Source organism: Populus nigra, chromosome 3 (genome assembly GCF_951802175.1).
Source record: "Populus nigra chromosome 3, ddPopNigr1.1, whole genome shotgun sequence".
Classification (NCBI taxonomy): domain Eukaryota; kingdom Viridiplantae; phylum Streptophyta; class Magnoliopsida; order Malpighiales; family Salicaceae; genus Populus; species Populus nigra.
Genome location: NC_084854.1, coordinates 17,605,116 through 17,622,802, shown reverse-complemented (window position 1 = coordinate 17,622,802; position 17,687 = coordinate 17,605,116). Strand labels below are relative to the sequence as shown.

At 30.0% G+C, this 17,687-nt stretch overlaps 1 protein-coding gene across 3 annotated transcripts; it reads left to right on the top strand.

Annotated features, from left to right (window-relative positions):
• The first annotated feature begins 14,661 nt into the window (after nucleotides 1-14,661).
• On the top strand, nucleotides 14,662-16,622 carry LOC133688719 (protein RGF1 INDUCIBLE TRANSCRIPTION FACTOR 1-like). Of its 3 annotated transcripts, none has more exons than XM_062108299.1 (5): nucleotides 14,662-14,824; nucleotides 14,911-14,973; nucleotides 15,079-15,258; nucleotides 15,433-15,648; nucleotides 16,116-16,622. In XM_062108299.1, the coding sequence occupies exons 2-5, from the start codon at nucleotides 14,971-14,973 to the stop codon at nucleotides 16,323-16,325; spliced, it is 609 nt and encodes a 202-aa protein (XP_061964283.1). In that variant the 5' UTR covers nucleotides 14,662-14,824; nucleotides 14,911-14,970; the 3' UTR covers nucleotides 16,326-16,622. The 3 variants fall into 3 exon arrangements, with proteins under 3 accessions (XP_061964283.1, XP_061964282.1, XP_061964281.1); XM_062108298.1 differs by having other exon boundaries at nucleotides 14,662-14,833; XM_062108297.1 differs by having other exon boundaries at nucleotides 14,663-14,973.
• Nucleotides 16,623-17,687: the final 1,065 nt, after the last annotated feature.

The following is a 17,687-nucleotide window of genomic DNA, read 5'->3' as shown; positions in this document are numbered from 1 at the left end:
AAACATCGCATAAGAACCTTCTCCTCGTTGTCCCTGCCTATATTTGTTTAAGAAAACGATGATACAATGCTTGAAATTAAGAATGTAGATGGAAATCTCAAGGAAAAAACAATTTGTAGTCAACGCTTAAAGTAAAAACAAAGGTTAAAACATTGTAAAAACCTTACATTAAAAATTAAAATGTAAAAAGGAAAAAACTGTGTAGTCAACGCTGAAATGTTATTAGTGGCCATGATGATCCAAAGCAAGGATTCATCTTCGCCTTCATAGTAAGTAAGGTGTCCTTGAAGTAATATCATTAAATCAATATCCAATTATTAATATTTTATTTTCTCTCATAACATTGCAATCAGGGAAGGCAATCCTAGAAATCTGGATACAGTAGTTTATATCAGGTGGATTATGCTTCTCTTTCAAGTAATCATCATGTGAACCTATCAGTGTCTTCTAATTACTAAAAATTTATGATGCCATATTATAAGTTCGGAAGAGAAGAAAAGAATTTCCTGTTTTGAAGCTTATAGTATGTTTCTGTACGTTGGTGTATAATCAATATGAATTTGTGTCCTGGACTGGATTCTATAAAATTAGAGGAAATCTGGCGAAATGCGCCTTGTTCTTTTGGTCAAATGACAAGCAAACGATAAGGGACATGAATATTTTGGGTTATTTTTTTTAATTTTTTTTATTTGAAAATATATTAAAATAATATTTTTCCATGTTTTTAAAATATATTTTTGACATTAGTATATCAAAACAATTCAAAAATAAAAAAAATAATTTGAAGTAAAATAATTTAAATGTAAACTCAGCCCTAAACAGTGTCTTTCATCTATTTTTCCTATCACAACTTCACAAGATAGGGACGGAAAAAATTGTGTCAACTTATCATCTCAGTAATAATATATAAGGGATATTTGTTTTTTATTAATGTCACTGAAAGCCTGGGGTTTTTCAGTCCTTCCATTCTCTAAAAACAATAAGGTTCAGGAAGTATAAATACTTTAGAGTATTAATTACTCTAAAATACAAGAACAAACATCACTTGTTCTTAGAATTTAAGGTTTTTTTAAGTCATTTATTGTATTTCTCATATAGTTACTAACTTTATCATCCGAGAGTCTTTAAATCTCTCAATTGAGATTATTTTTGTAGGTACACCGAAGCCTTATCATTAATTTAATATTTCTTGAGCTAAAAAAAAAAAACTATTCATATGAACATCTTAATTAACCACTGCTCATAAACTAAATATTTTGAGTTATGAGACATCATCATCACTTACTCCTCGAAATAACCCTCGGGGTAAAGAGAGATTTTTCTATTGATAGCATAGAAAGGGTGTATTTATTTACAATGCCATGCAAATGATATGTTTGGCTATCATAAATGTAATGATTTTTATAACAATAACAGAGATTTAAAAAGTACACAAGCTTAGGAGTTTAACTCATTATATAAAGGTGCTTTAAAGAGATAAAAGTAGCCAAACAAATGTGGTTCTCGCGCATGTCAAAGAGTAGAAAGAAGTTGATATGCTACCTAAATTAAACAAAATGCTGCAGTGCTGCTGCGATGGTGAAGCATAATCAAAGAAATTAAGCAACTAGACGATGGATAATATATAGGAGTAGAAATTAAATTGGAACAGATGCTAGCTTGGTAGACACAATCCACATTAAAAATCTTAAAAGAAGAATTGAAGTACATGCATGGAGGTTGAGACATTCCTGTCACAAATCACATGGCATGCTTGTGTACTTTTTAACTAGAATAAACTCAACTCATCATTCTCATCGGTGGACCTACAGCCACATTCAAGCCAGAACTCTCATTTCCATCGCCAAATTTCTTTTGTCCTCTTTGCAAAAAAATTTATTATTAATATAAATGTTCGGTCAGTATATTGATGAATGATTCTGAAATTTATAAAATTTAAAATAATGATTTATAGAGTCAGAATCTGACTAGATTAAAAGTGTAATCTTTCATCGTACGAGAATGAGTGTTTAATTTGTTGATCGGTGTTCGGATTTGTTTAAGACTCTTCAGATTTATTTCTGGCCATAAAAATTTAAAAAAAAAAGGATCATTTATGCCACGAGAAAACCGGTGGGAATGGGGCCAAAATGTAGTTAAAAAGCCTTTTTGATTGCCCTGTTTTAAGGAAGAGAAGCAATGTCTTTAAGAGGTTAGGACCCACATTACATGCCCTTTTCTTTCACAAAAAGGCAGTGATCATGCAGGCCTCAAAAAATCAAATTATGACGTTATGAACTAGGAATTGTACTCCTCCTCTCCTCAGGAGTGACGAACAGACAGAAGGAAATTTCATCCAGATCCCCATCGGAGATAATGATTCATTTCCGTAAATAAAATACAGTTTTGGGAGATGGCATCAGTGCACATTCATCTTTCTCAGTCAACTGAACAATACCATCGATCGATACCAAGAACTTTCCATTTTTAATTCCTTAGAATCCTTTATGAAAAAAATAAAATTCCCTGCCTAGCAACGTCATTCGTTACCGAACCCAAATTGTTTTCTATTGCTGCTAGAAAGCTCTAGTGCGTAATATATATATATATATATATTGAAGACTTTAGCAATGATGAGGTAGGTTTCCAGGTAGGTATACTCCACACGCAGTGCCTGCTCAGAAGCTTACAGTGTCAACCAGAGAAGGCTGACCTACGGATGCGGCTTTTTTCTCTTCTTTTCTTTTTTATGAACATTAATTCGAAATGGTTATAATGACCCTTCAAAAGAAACGAAGATGTCTCGAACACCAGGTCAAATGCTCAGTCCCTTATTTCACATCTTGCACTTGCAGGAACATTCAAAGAGTGATTATCCAAATAATTAGTCAAAATTCTATTTGAAACAAGCAACAAGAGATGTAAGATTTTGAATCACACCATGGATATCAATAGTTTTATATCGCAGAAAAATCAAATTCAATTTATTCACAGAAGTGCTATGAAAAATCTACTTGTATAAAAACTTCGCTAAAACCAATGGAGAAAAAAAAAAAGTAAAACATCTTAATTTCATTTTTGAGTTTAACCCAGCATCCATGTTGTTTTTGCAATATTTGATTTCTCATACTAGAAAAATAGAATAAAACTAGAATGATGGCCTGCGTTTCGCCGCAATCCAGGTCAAACTTGTTCTCATGTTAAAAAATAACGTTTAGGTAAAGATAAATCGAGTTAATCTAGGTTAACTCGACTAATTTGTTATTCTAAATATGAGATCAGAATAACTCAACAAAAAAAACATAGCAAATCATGAAGCTCAAGGTTCAAGAATCCAATGTTAAATAATGAAATTAAAAAAATTTTAATTTCAAAAAAGAAACTTCAAAAAAAAAAACCGAGTTAACTTGGGTTAACTTGACTAACTCGCCACCTGTGATATGAGATCGGGATTAAAAAAAATTAAATTTAAAAAAATGACCTAGAAAAAAGAAACCAAAGTTAAATCAATAAAAAAAGCTATAAAAAAATCAAGTCTACCCAGGTTAATTTGATTAAACGCATCAGGATAATCTCACAGAAAAAAAAAAGAGAAAAATTACAAAGTTCAAAGGCTAATTTAATATCAAAAGATGAAAATAAAAAAAAAATCAATTTCACAAAAAATACAGAAAAAAAAAACTCAAATTAACTCAGGTTTACTTGACTAACCTGCTGCTTAGGATATGAGCAGGATAACCCAAAAAAACAAGATAGGAAGCTAAAGGTTGAATAACCCAAAAATTAAATAAAATATAATGATGAGAGATGGAATTGAAAGAAAATCAAGAAAAGAAAAAAAAATAGCAATCAAAAGAATGAGGATCAAACTGGATATAAAATTAAATGGAATAAAATGTTTAGGGATGAAATTTTAAAAAATAAAGTTAAAAAAGCATCAAAATAAAAAGAAAGAGCAATTAAGAGAATTACGATCAAAATTGATATTAATACAAACTAAAGGCCATAATTGATTTTTGAAAGAGATGACAAGAAAATCAAGGCAAGGAGAAAGAAAACGAAAGGGGAAAAAAAGGCTCATCGGAGCTCAACCGCATCTTTGTTACTAACACGTGTCCTGTCACCACGAAAAGGACATTGTGTTGCTTCAAATATCATCATGAACGGTGACATTTCACTACCAGGAGGTGGTGCATGTGCCACCCAAATAGCACGGGCGCCTCCCACTAGCTAACGTATTTGTAGGATGCGTCAGCCACCTTGTTTTAATTAATTTTACATATACAAAGACTTAATTGCCCCTCATCTAAATTGATAGTCACAAAAAAATATCGAAAAATATAAAGTGTCCCTAATTGTAAGCTTTGAGTTTTTTTTCTTCTAAGATCAACATGGTCAATTGATTGTACATCCAAATCTGAAAATGACCAAAGCCCTTAACCCAAGTTTTTTTATTTTGTACTTATAGGAGTATTAAAGTCATTGCATTGCGCATCAAATGTATAAAAAGACTTTTTTTCATCTTTATAAAATTTGAAAATGCCAAATGCATCTCAAGAAAAAGACTTTTTTCACCCTAAAATCATGTTAACTGAATTTTTTAGCAAGGTCAAAATGATAAATTTATTGTAGCAATCAACAATAAATGGAGTGTGTGTACAGTAAAAGTTTGATGTTTTTTAGTGATTTTCTTAATTAAGTTGCACTTATTAAAATGCATGTTGTACCAAAAACAAATTAGCAGAAAAATGATTGTCTAGGTCATAAAAAACTCTTTGATATTATTATAAAATCTAGTCTAGTAGGTCAAACCTAAAAACTTCTCACACGACTCCTTATTTAGCTCAAGTTTTAATAAATTGTGTGAAAATTTGCCCCGACATGACCAAGAAGACTTATCAGGTCTAAAGAAAACCTGAACAACTGAAAAAATATGATATGGCTTTAAGAAAATTTAAGGTGGCATATTTTTTTAAAAAAAATATTGAAACGTCAATATATTGGATCAACCTAGTTTTTGCAACTTAACTCATCAAATTCACAACCCAGAAAATGAACTTCACTAGGTTTAATTGTTTTTTTAAAAAACTATTTTTTACTTAATTATATGGAAAAAAAATAGATGCTCACAAAATCAAACATCAATTAAATATCACGATGTTTATTTGAGACCGCAATAACCTTATAAAAAGCAACTCAAAATAATTATAAAGACCAAATAAAAGTCAAGCAAATCTTGAAGGATAAATTTTTTTAAAAAAAAGGCAAAACGATTAGATAAAAATCAAACATTGAAAGATAAAATTTGAAAAATTTTTGTTCACCAACCAAATATCATGATGTTTATTTGATACTACAATAACTTTATAAAAAAACTAAACAAATCATGAAGAACAATTAAAAATCAATCAAATATTGAAGGATAAAATTGAAAAAAAAATCTCAATAAAAACACAACATTAAAGGATGAAATTTAAAAAAAACAAATCAAGGAAAAAAAAACAAAAGGCTCAAAGAAATCAGCCTAGGAGCGCAAGCCAAGCAAGCCTACATGTCAGAGCCTCGTTTATTTTTTTTTTCTTTTTTAAAGGGGCGGAAGACATTTGTTGGGAAAAAAAACAACATCAAGTTGCACATTGCATACTTACCTAAATTTTTGCTTCTACTATATTGGTTGAAAATTCAAGGGTGGGTTTTTTTGGATTGAAAATAAATTTTTGAACCTATTTTTATCAAAAAGCACCTAATAAATGCTATACAACCCATCCTAAACCATCTAACAACTTAAAAACACCACAAAATCACACCTAAAAACAAAAATAAACTAAATCAAAAAATCAAAATAGAACTCGATCTCTTAGTCAAGTTTATAGAAAAAACCTATAATAAACAAACACCTCTTATTGAATAGAACCATTTGATACCAAGAATGACAAGTTTCATCACCGAAACCATATTGATCACTTTCTCTCTCTTCTCTCTAACTCATAGGCTGAAATTAGAAAAAAAACAAACTTTTGGACCAAAATAAAAATTATCACTAAAGTGGGGTTAGCCATACATTTTCTTTGTTTTTTATATATTATTCCTATTTTGATTTTGTATTTTTACAATAATTTCAAGCCTGATTTCATCTAATTAGGCTATAGAATGATATAATTGAAAGAAAAGAAAGTTTAAAATTTTGAAGGAAAAAAAAATCAGATACTTCACTATTTATATGAATAGTGAAGCATTTGGAGAAACCGTAGATTTCTTAGTATATACAAATTTGCATGCATGCACTACTTTCTGGGAGGATCAATAAGTTTTAATGTAAAAAAAGAACGTACAGGTCTTAGAGAATTCTTTGACATTATTATTAAAACTCAAAATACTTTTCATTTGAAATTTTTTCCATCAAGATAATTTTTCATTGCAAAATAAAAGGTTAGTATGTGCGTTTAGTAAATTAAATCAAAAATTATATGTGTCAATAAATAATAATAAATTTATTGATCTAAATTTAGATTGAGTCGGGAAAATGAGATAAAGATGTATATTAAAATATAAAAGATCTCATGTCACATGTGGATTTTCACCCAAAAAAATCATCTAATTATACAATAATATTTTTTTTCTTTTGTTAAAAATGCAAGTCATTTTAAAGAAAAGCAAAATATATATTTCTCAAGTCCAAAATCAGTTTTCTTATTAACATATATCTTATTTATTTTAGTGAATGCAAGGATTTTAACTAGAATCGGTGTTTATGTAAAAGAAAATTTTTATATGATTGTCAAAGTAAGTTAAAAAAATATCAAAATAAAATGTTTATGTTTTATGTGTGATTGAAAGTTTAAAAAATCATATATAAATGCGATAAAATCACATTCAAAATTTATTTAAGAAATTTAAAAACAAAAAAAAATTAATAAACAATATATTATTAGTATTATCATCTTTATATCAAACATATTATAATTGAAAAACAAATTATTAACATTTAAATAAGAATTTTATTATGTTATTTTATAAACAAATTATCAACTTGGTAATATTTTTTTAATTGCTAAGAAAAACCAAGAAAAAAAAGAAAATGATAGAAAATGATCAGGCCCAAGAACTAGTTTTTTTATAGAAGGTTGATCACTCGAAGGCTTGGAGGCCAAGTTGATGCGTTTGGCCTTACTATAATTTTTTTATTAAAGGGATGGCTGACATGTCAATCATCCCTTATATTTTTTAAAAAAAAATTATAGTGGACGGCACATCATCCGGTGTGGCAAACAATGTTATGCTTGCCTAGTTTCCAGCAGTCAAAATGGCTGAAAACTCAGAAAATCAATTTTATTTTTATTTTTTTTACCAAACAATTATCTATTCACCTACAAACACCTGAGAAACACCCGCCAAACCTTAATAAACTTATTTGTTCCTTTAAAGTAGCCAAAAACAGTTAAAAATCAAAAAATCAAACCAAGACCACAAGTCTTTCCAAGCCATGTTCTTTTTTTTCTAGCAAGATGGGGATCAAAAACCACCATCATCAAATACTAATAGTTGAATGGAATGTTTTGACATCAAACTTAACCATTTTGGTTGTTGAATTCATATCAATCAAATATTTTATCTATCTACAATTATTTTTTTAATGAATCTCTTTCTCATTCATTGACTGAAAAATAACAAAAACAAACTTGAAGAACAAAATGAAAATTGCAGAAAATCGGTATTAGACATATATTATTTATGTATCTTACATTTCAATCATTTGTCATTTAATTTTATAGATTTATTATAATTTCAAGGCTAATTTTATTCATTTAGGTTAGAGAGGGATTGAAATTTAAAAAATAATAATACTGAGAATTCTTTTTTTTATTAACGTGGATGTTCGGACCAATTTGCACGTACCTCGACTAATCCCACGGGCCCTAAAGTTAATGACTATGTAAATCTCTAGTGACTCTAAGAGGACTTGAATCTATGATTATTAAAAAACAAACTCAAAACCTGATCAGTTAAACTATTCTCAAGATTAATAATCCTAAGAATTCTTATTCTTACTAATAGTGAAGATTCATTAAAAATCATAGATGTTTCAGGTAATGTTAATATAAAATCATCAGAGACACTTCATGCCAAAATATATGATTTTTTGTTTTTTTTTTTACAATGGTGCTTTGATTATATCCACCAATCCATAACAGCAGGCTGTCACATTGCAAAATTAAATACTATGGTTCCGGTAATTATACATATCATGTCATGTCACTCTAACGGTGGTTCACAGGTCAGCATAATTTGTAATATTTATTTCCATGTATTAGCTATATATCTTAGTTTTCAGTTAAAAAATCGATATCTTATCTGAACTAAGCAGTAATTTCAGTATGAATGAGTTTCTAATTCAAGAGATCAAACTTAGCTCATCATCCTTGCTATTGTGCTTGTAGCTTCGCATCCACGAGGCTACATGACCGTTTCTATCTTTAATGTTGCGGCAAGAATTCAACCCCCCAGCACCCCCCCCCCCTCAAGAAGCAGATGTGTAAACGTATTGCCCATGCATTCATAAAAAAAAATTATTTTTTATTTATATCCAAAAATACCTGAAAGGGCTTTTTTACACATGTTTGTTTCAAAGTTTAAAGTGTTTAGAAGGATTTTTTTTTAATTCAAATATGTTATTTCCTTAATAATCCAATGATGGACTCGAATCCAGTGGAAAAAACTAAGGTGGGCAGACCCCTCTTATTGCATTGCTCAATTTCTTGAATATATTTCTATTTGTTCTTTGAAATTTTTTATTATTATTTTTAAAAATTTATTTTTAATACCAGCATATCAAAACAATTTAAAAATATAAAAAAAATTAATTTTAAAAAAATCAAAAGTTTTAAAAAACATGTTGGACCCCTCCCAAAGACCCCCCTGTGTTTGTCTGGAAGAAAGGTGAGTCCTTTTCGCAATTCAGGAAAGGACCACATGAGCCTAAAGAGGGCATCACAGATTACTCAATAAGATGTGAAATTTGCAAGAACTGGCCCATCTTTTCTCCGTATGCAAACGGTATATTGACGAGGTTTTCTCTTCCTTAATTACCAGCCTGCCACGGGTTTTGGGTTTAGAGCGTGTTTGGTAGTGTGGTTGCGGGTGCTTTTCAAATAACTTTTCGTGCCAAAATATATGTCAATGATGTTTTTTCATTTTTTAAAAATCATTTTTGACATTAGCATATCAAAACGATCCAAAACGTACAAACCATATTAAATTTTAACAAAAAAAAAATTTAAATTTTTTGGGAACGTGGCGCAGCCGCATTCCCAAACGTACCTTAGTATGGCCTCCACGCTTTTCGATTCGGTTTTAAAATCATTTCTTGGCAAGTTCTTAAACCACGATCATGCTCTCTTTTCCCTTCTTTTTAACACTGCTTTGGATCTCACATTGTTGTTCCTCCTTCACCTTTACTCCTATCAATGTCAAATTTCTTTATCTGAGTGAATAAATCATATATTAATCTTTCCAGTTTTGCATAATAAATTAAATAGTCCCTCTAATTTTTAAAAACTAGTCATTTTACCAATGTTGATCATTTTTAATTCAATATTATTTTATTTCAAAAAAATGCCTGTTTTTTTCATCAATCTTTTTTTCTTAATCTATTTCTTAAAAAAAAAATAACATTTAGTGAAAAATAATTAATCATAAATGCACGTTATATAACTTTTAGTGAATTCATCACCAAGGAAATGGAGGAATGAAAAAAAGGGAAGGGGCAAGGAAAGAACCGAAGCAAGAGGTTTGGGCCTCTGGGGACAATAATTTCCTCCTACCCATATTGGAATCAACTTCCTTTGGGGACACTGTCACTAGCGATATTGCTCTCATAGAGGGGAATTTTTTAAAAAAGAAAATTTTATTTAATTATATAATAATAAAAGTAAATATTTATAAAAAAACTAATAAATAAAATTACAGGGGAAATATTATTTATCAAAATTATCTTTTTTTTGTTCTTTTAATTTATTTTACTTTGATAAAAAAAACTATTAGCAACATAATTCATTGAATAAAAAAGTAACAACAGAAAGAACATTTATAAAAAAAAATATAATGATATGAACTAAAAATGCAAAATATATATTTTAAATCAAAAACTTAAATTTTTTTATTCATGTATTTCTTTTTTATTTGGAGAAAAACATGTTTTTTTTTACCATAAGAATTTTTTCAAGTAAAAAATTATAATGATTATAAAAGTAAGTTTCCATTAAGAAATTAAATAAAAATCATGAATTATTCATTTTCATGCACCTTTATAAAAACATTTAAGACAATAAATTTGTGTTTTATGTTTTATGTTTTATGTTTTATGTAGAGTTAAAATAATATATTTTTAGGATATATCAAATCCTTGTAGAGAAAAAAAAATTCTAATTGATTTCTAACAATATCAAACTGATATTTATAAAAAAAAATATCTTTTTAAATAAATATCTCTATAGAATTTTAAAGACACATTTCTATAAACGAATATGTTTGTAGAATTTAAAAGATAGTTTTTCAGTCAAATTAAATAAATAAATTGACAAGAGATCTCATGTATAATTAATTAATTTTAAAAATATAAATTATTTATATATATATAAATATAAATTTTGGTTTTCCCTCCGAATTTTCTTTTCAACATCATTTGGTGTCTTTCATTTTATAAAATACAACAAAATTTCTTTCCCTTTCAATACGGGATAGAATCTTTTGCTTACCTAATATACAGGCTATCATGACAGCGAGGAAGTTTATTCTAATGCGAGAAGGAGGAAACTTGTACCACACGTGTCATGGTACTAGAATGATTCAAGATAAAATTACAAGACCCCAATTTATTATTATCCTTATTTAAAAACACCACCGCCAAATTATTTACAATATTGTGATGAAAACAATTTCAACTTAATTTTTTATTATTATTATTACCACACCTGACTAAACTCAGCAGGCCTGGGCTGACCTTTCTCTTCCGATTCTATGGATCAAACCACTTACTAAAAAAGAAAATTAGTCCCTGAAGTAATTCCACAACATCAATTGTACAAAAGACTGAACATTTCCCAAAATTGAGTCTCTCCTCGATAAAACGGCTCTCCATCCAATTCCCCAATATAAGATTAAAGGCAAGAAAAAGCTGCTGTCTTGTTTTTCTTTTTATTTTTAGTTCTAGTTCTAGTTTTTTTTGTCAAATAAAAAAATCTAGTTTAATAAAAAAACCGACTAGTTTAATTTTGGTTGTATAAACCTGAAACAGAAAAACCGAACTGAATTAAAATTAATAAAAAAATCAAACCAAAAAAAACCGAGTCAAACAAGAAAAAAATCTAGCCAGACCGAAACCAAACCCATAAGAAATTACAAAAAAAAACCCAAAAAACAATATAGTTTTTGGTTTTTAGTATAAAATAACCGAACCAAAACTAAACCAAACCGAACCGAATCAAAACCAGTCGGTTGGGTTTTGGTTTTTGTTCTAAAATAACATAACCGGAACCGGTCAGTTTGAACTGGTTTCAGTTTTTTTAAAAAAAATAGTTTAATTATTTTTTTAGATAAAACCAAACCGAACCCAAAATAAACATCCTTATTTAAAATTATCATGCTGTCATTTAATTGCATGAAGAAATTAGAATGTTCTTTGCCACACTACTACTTATTTTATAAAAAGGATAGTTGAATGGGAAAAAATATTTTAATATTATAAAAAAATATTTTAAAAAAATAATAATCTTGATGCAATGGTTTTTTAGTTTAGCCACATTGTACGATAATTAAATATAATTAACATAATATAATTAGTTTTTATAGAAGTTCAAGAAATAGCTTGATCATTTATTTATATATAACAAGAATAGTGGTGAGCTAGCCTCTTGATTAACCCCTTAATTTCAAGCCTAACAAATATAAATAACTAGATCATATATAAAGACTAGGGTATGTTTTTTTGGGAAGCTTTGATTGGAAAAATTCTCTACAAAATGATTCATAATTAAAAGATCTATAGGAATATTATTAATTGATAATCCACCTCATGGATGTGTTTAGACTTTGTGTTTGGCGAGGTCACACCACCACTAATCAACATCATTATATTTGAATATTAATAGGAATTCAGAATCTTTCTGTCTCGTAAACATTATTTAGGATTGCAATATTCTTGACATGCTGGAAACCACCGAGCACAATATTGCGCCGGCAACTCTATCTTCATCTCTCCCCCTCTCTTTCTTTTTGTAGATGCGTAGGTTTTTTTTTTTTCGCTGTTATATAGCTATATTAAATTCAATAAACAGCATAAAGTTATTGATTGATGCTGCCTAAACTATGCATAAAGAATCCCTGACGGTCAAGCTACCTGCGTTTGTTTTATCGGAGCCCTTCAAAATTCAATATTATATTTTTTTAATATTAAAATAACAATATTTTAGATCGACTAGGATTAACTTAGTTTAACTTACCAAATTTATTATCTAAATCATGAAATATTAATAACTCAATAAAAAATAAATAAATAAATAAAAATATTAAATCTAATTTTCAATCAACAAATGATGAATAATAAATTGAAAACACAATTCAACTAAAAAAATAAGTTAAGTCAATCTGGGTTAATTTACTAACCCTTGATCTTGAAACTGGGATAACCTTATAGAAAGCAAATTGAAATAAATTATAAAGTTTAATTTTCAATCAATCTAATGTTGAATGATGGAATTTTTTTAAAAAAAAGATCAATTAAGAGAAAGACAATAAAATATTCAAATCAACTGACCAAACATGTAATCTAAGTCATCAGACTATGATAATCTTATAGAATGTAAAGCAGAATAAATTATGAAATCAATACAATATTGAATGAATAAATTAAAAAAATCAACTAAAAAAAAGAAAAAAAACTTAGTCAACCAGCCTAACTCATTACTTAAGTTCAATATTTATGAAGCTTAATTCAATATCCATAAAGCTCATAGAAATCATGATAATCTTATAAAAAAACAAGTAAAAAATATATATTTATGAAACTTAATCTCAATCAATCCAATATTGAGACGAAAATATATTAGATCAATCTAAATTAGCTTAAGTTAACCTATTAAATTCAAAATCCAAATCATGACATCAGGATAACTTCAAAGAAAGCAAATTAAAACAAATTATGAAATTCAATTCTCAATCAACCTAATATTAAAGAATGAAAGTGAAAAAAAATCAATTAAAATAAGATAAAAAAAACAAACAACTCGAATAAATTCGAGTTAACGTTCCAAGCATGTAGCCCAAGTCAAGTGATTGGGATAACCCGATATAAAACAAATTAAAATAAATTATGAAGCTCAATTCTCAATCAACTCAATGTTAAAATGATGAAATTAAATATATATATATATATATATATATATTTATTAATTAAAAAAAACATAAAAAAAAAACAACACGATTCAACCCTAGTTAATGATATCATGATAACTTTATAGAAAGCAAACTATAAAAAATTATGAAGTCTAGCCAAATCAATCAAATATTTATGGATAAAATTTTATTTTAAAGAAATCAACTAAAAAAATGATAAAAAAAAAACCAAGCTAACATAACAAACTCGTAATCCAAATTATAAAATCATAATAAAAAAAATTTAATATTAAAAAATAAAATTAAAAAAATTATTTTACAAGTAAAACAACAATAAATTTTCCTCCTCAATAAGTTATCGTTAATTAACAATGTTGGGCATGCTCCTACTTGATAAAACATGCATGAAAAGATACAATGGTTAATATTTGGAAGGAAATATCGGTTATTTAAACTAAATATTACTTTGTAAAAAGGTGAAAGAAATTTAACTAGATTTTAAAGCAAAACCACTTTTAGTTTATTTTTATCTTAAAATAACATTTAGTTAATAGCTACTATGTTTTAAAACCAAAGCAAGTAAATGTCATTTTAAAAGGAAACTTGTTTTTTAAACAAAGCACATACCCATATTTTTAACAAAAAGCACACTTACTTATTATATGTTTTTTTCTTTATAATTAAAATAAAAACCTTCATTATTTTTTAAAATTACACGTACCAAATGTGTTGGTGTTTTACATGATCCTATTTTATTATATTATATAAAATTCATGCCAATATTTACGTAAATAACCGTCTTTAGATCTATAAAATTTATAATAGTTTATTAAAATAAGTTTGAATGTGTGCATGCTAGAAAAAATGGTACCGATTTCTTTTTTTTTCCACTTAATAAAGAAGGCACAAACGAGGCAATGTTCTAAATTAAAATTGTGATTATTGTTTTAATTTCCATTTAATGTTTCCAAGATTTTTATATTTAACACTACGACTGTTTCATAAAATTTGAGTAGATGAAAAGAAAAAGGCAATCATCATGAGTCAATTTCTCTCAATCTTCACATGATGCATTTGTTAATTTCCTGATATATTCCCCGGCAACAGCCAGAATAGGAAAACGGGGCTCATCAATGTATGGCCCTTCCAGATGATGCCACGTGGATGCTTGAAACACGTGGCGGAAGCATAGGATGGGATCTTTGGTGTGAACAGCTAATCAAGGTTCATTCGTAGCCAAGTGGCCGACCTTGTGCCTACGTAGAGACGCAAAGAAGATCCAAAGTAGCGTAAGCGCCAAACCCACCCATCCTTGTCTATGTGATCTAACGGCTGCAGACAATCTTCAGCCACCACAATTAATCTCATCCGTTCAATCCCCAACATTACCACATTTGTTAATGAGTCTTGCCCCCAAGTCTAGGCATTGTTCTTGTTGTTGATTTGGAAGTTGCAGGTCCTTTAGGTTCTCCTTCTCTATCTCTCTATACTTCTGCATTTTGATCTCTAAGCTAACTAGTCTTCTCCATTGTCATCTACTAGACAAAACAATCATATTCTTTCTTCGAGAAACCCATTAATGTGGCAAATTCAGCTTTGAAAATGGTAATGTTGATCATTTACTCTCCCTCTCATGATTTTCTTTCTTTCTTCTTCTTTTTTGGGTGTTCTGTACTAATTTCTTGTGGGGTGGGGCATTTTGTTTAATAGGATAAAATGTTGGTGCCGCCATGGTTAGAGTCATTGCTAAGCACACAATTTTTCACTGTCTGCCGGACACATGAAGATGCAGCAAGGAGTGAATGCAATATGTATTGCTTAGACTGTGAAGGTGATGCATTTTGCTTCTATTGCCGCTCTTCTAGACACAAGGATCATCAAGTGGTTCAGGTCAGCTTGTTCACATTTTCCATTTTTTTTTGTTTTTTGTTTATAGCACTATATCTGGTTCTAGCTAGAACAATGAGGCTGTATCTCCTGTCTGTCTGTCTGTCTGTCTAAGTTGGCTTTATCATTTTATGGGTTTTCCTTTCCCTTTTTTTGGTTTTCTTTGGCAATGGGCAGATAAGGAGATCTTCATATCATGATGTAGTGAGGGTTTCGGAGATTCAGAAGGTATTGGACACAAGTGGAGTTCAGACCTATGTGATAAACAGTGCTAGAGTCTTGTTTCTCAATGAGAGGCCACAGCCAAAATCTGGAAAAGGAGTTGCTCATATTTGTGAAATTTGTGGAAGAAGCCTACTGGACCCATTTCGTTTTTGTTCATTGGGATGTAAGGTTAGCATTTTTCTTAATCTTAATCTTCATGAATTTATCTGTTGCTTCATACATTTATCAAATTAATCAGTCTGCGTGTGTGTGACTTTCTCACAATTCATCAGGTGGTTACAATTTGTTCATCTGGCACACTCCATGCCCTGACCCACACACACACACGCGCACACACCATCACCATCATAACCACCCCCTCCATTCATCATCATCATCATAGGCACATATATACATGGTGGCTAGGTATATTACCATTCAAAATTAAACCTCTACCATCGGCGTTGTCGCCGTTTTCATCATGATAAAATACATTTTCAATAACAATATGGTCTGGCATTATTAATTATCATCGGATATCATATATAATATTGATTACTTATTCAACTCTTTTTTTTTTTTTTTTTGGATGGATGGTTTTGCTGTTTCTTGTATCTCCTGGTTCTGTTTGTCTGACATCATCTTTAAAAACGTAGCTTGAAGGAGTAAAACGAAATGGTGATGCAAGCTTTACCTTAGAGGCTAAGAATGAGGCATTAGTGGGAAGAAGAGAGGGCATTTCCAGAGAGGAAGAAGACTTGCGTGAAGGCTCACAACAAGACATATACCCGCCCACGCCTCCTCCACCTCCTTCAAGTGCAAGGAGAAGAAAAGGCATTCCTCATAGGGCACCCTTTGGGTCCTAGCTAATTCTCCCTCTCATGTTCATACAAACTGGTAGGAGTAGTAGTGTATTCAATCAAATCCATTATTTCCTGCGCAAACTACTCTCTCTCAAGGGGTCATTTTCCTAACTAAAGAATTGTAGGGTACCCCTTTTGGTTGGGGTGCCCAAAAAACAAAAGGGTTAGTAAGTTTCCCTTTTAGGTCTGGGTCCCATACAAACAAAATTCTCTTGTGAAGATGCAATAATTCACATTTGTTATTGATAGTTGCAAGGTGTACACTGTGATTAAGAAATGAAAGCAAGTCTTTGTGGAGTCCGTTTTATAGTTTTCTTGGGCCCACAGCCACATGGGCCGTTCACATAAAGAAACACCGCCACCTTTCTTTCTCTTTGTTTATTATAATTTAAGCAAATCGACTTTTCTTACAGCAAAAATTGAAGAGCTCAATGAATTGATTTGCGGTCTCCTTTCTCCCCCGTCCCTTTTGCTTGGTGCAAATCTCTTTCCATGGAAACTACGCCGGTGAGAAGGACTGGTTGGAGATGAACTAGGCTTTCTTTTCTTGGTGGCGCGCGCCCCAGAGGAGCCACACAATTAGGTAGAATGGACGCTTGAATGATGGGTACCTTTGACGGGGGAACCCATGAAGGGCTTCAACAAAAGTAGGTAAATAATCATGCCATGGCTAATTAATAAATGAAATGATGAGGAGGAGGCTTGTTTCCAGCCTCCTATGGATACAAGGGACAGCATAGGCACATGAAGAGCAGCTGACATCTCATATCTCGACCGACCATCTAATTTGTCTTAAAGAGTTCGATGGATGATGGACTTGGATCTTGATATTGTGCTCCATGAGTTACTATTAGCTTATCTTTGATGGGACTAAAAGACGTGAATTTAATTTAAAAACGGACTTGGGATAATACTCTTACCCAAATAAATAAATAAAACCTTACGTGTGGAAAATGCTGGGAAGTCGTCGTCAATGCCAGCATCAGAAAATTGAGATGGCATCTTTTCTTCTCTCTCTGTAATCGCTAGTCCATCAACGTTTTATCCCCGGCAATGTGAGCACTCTTCGTACGTTTTATCCGTCAGTATACGAGAGAGCGGTAAAAAATAAGTTTTAAAATATTTTTAATTCAAAAATATTTTAAAATATTATTTTTTTATTTTTAAAATTTATTTTAAACATCTACATATTAAATATTTAAAACATTCAAAGAAAAAAAGACTTTCAAAATTCTTGAGAAACACGATTGAATCACACTTTCAAACACGCCCTTCTTCCTCGGCTGGCTGCGGATGCAAATAATTAACTTATGAAGATGATTCCAGACACTGGGTTTTACATGCTGCAACGATGCAACATCCTCC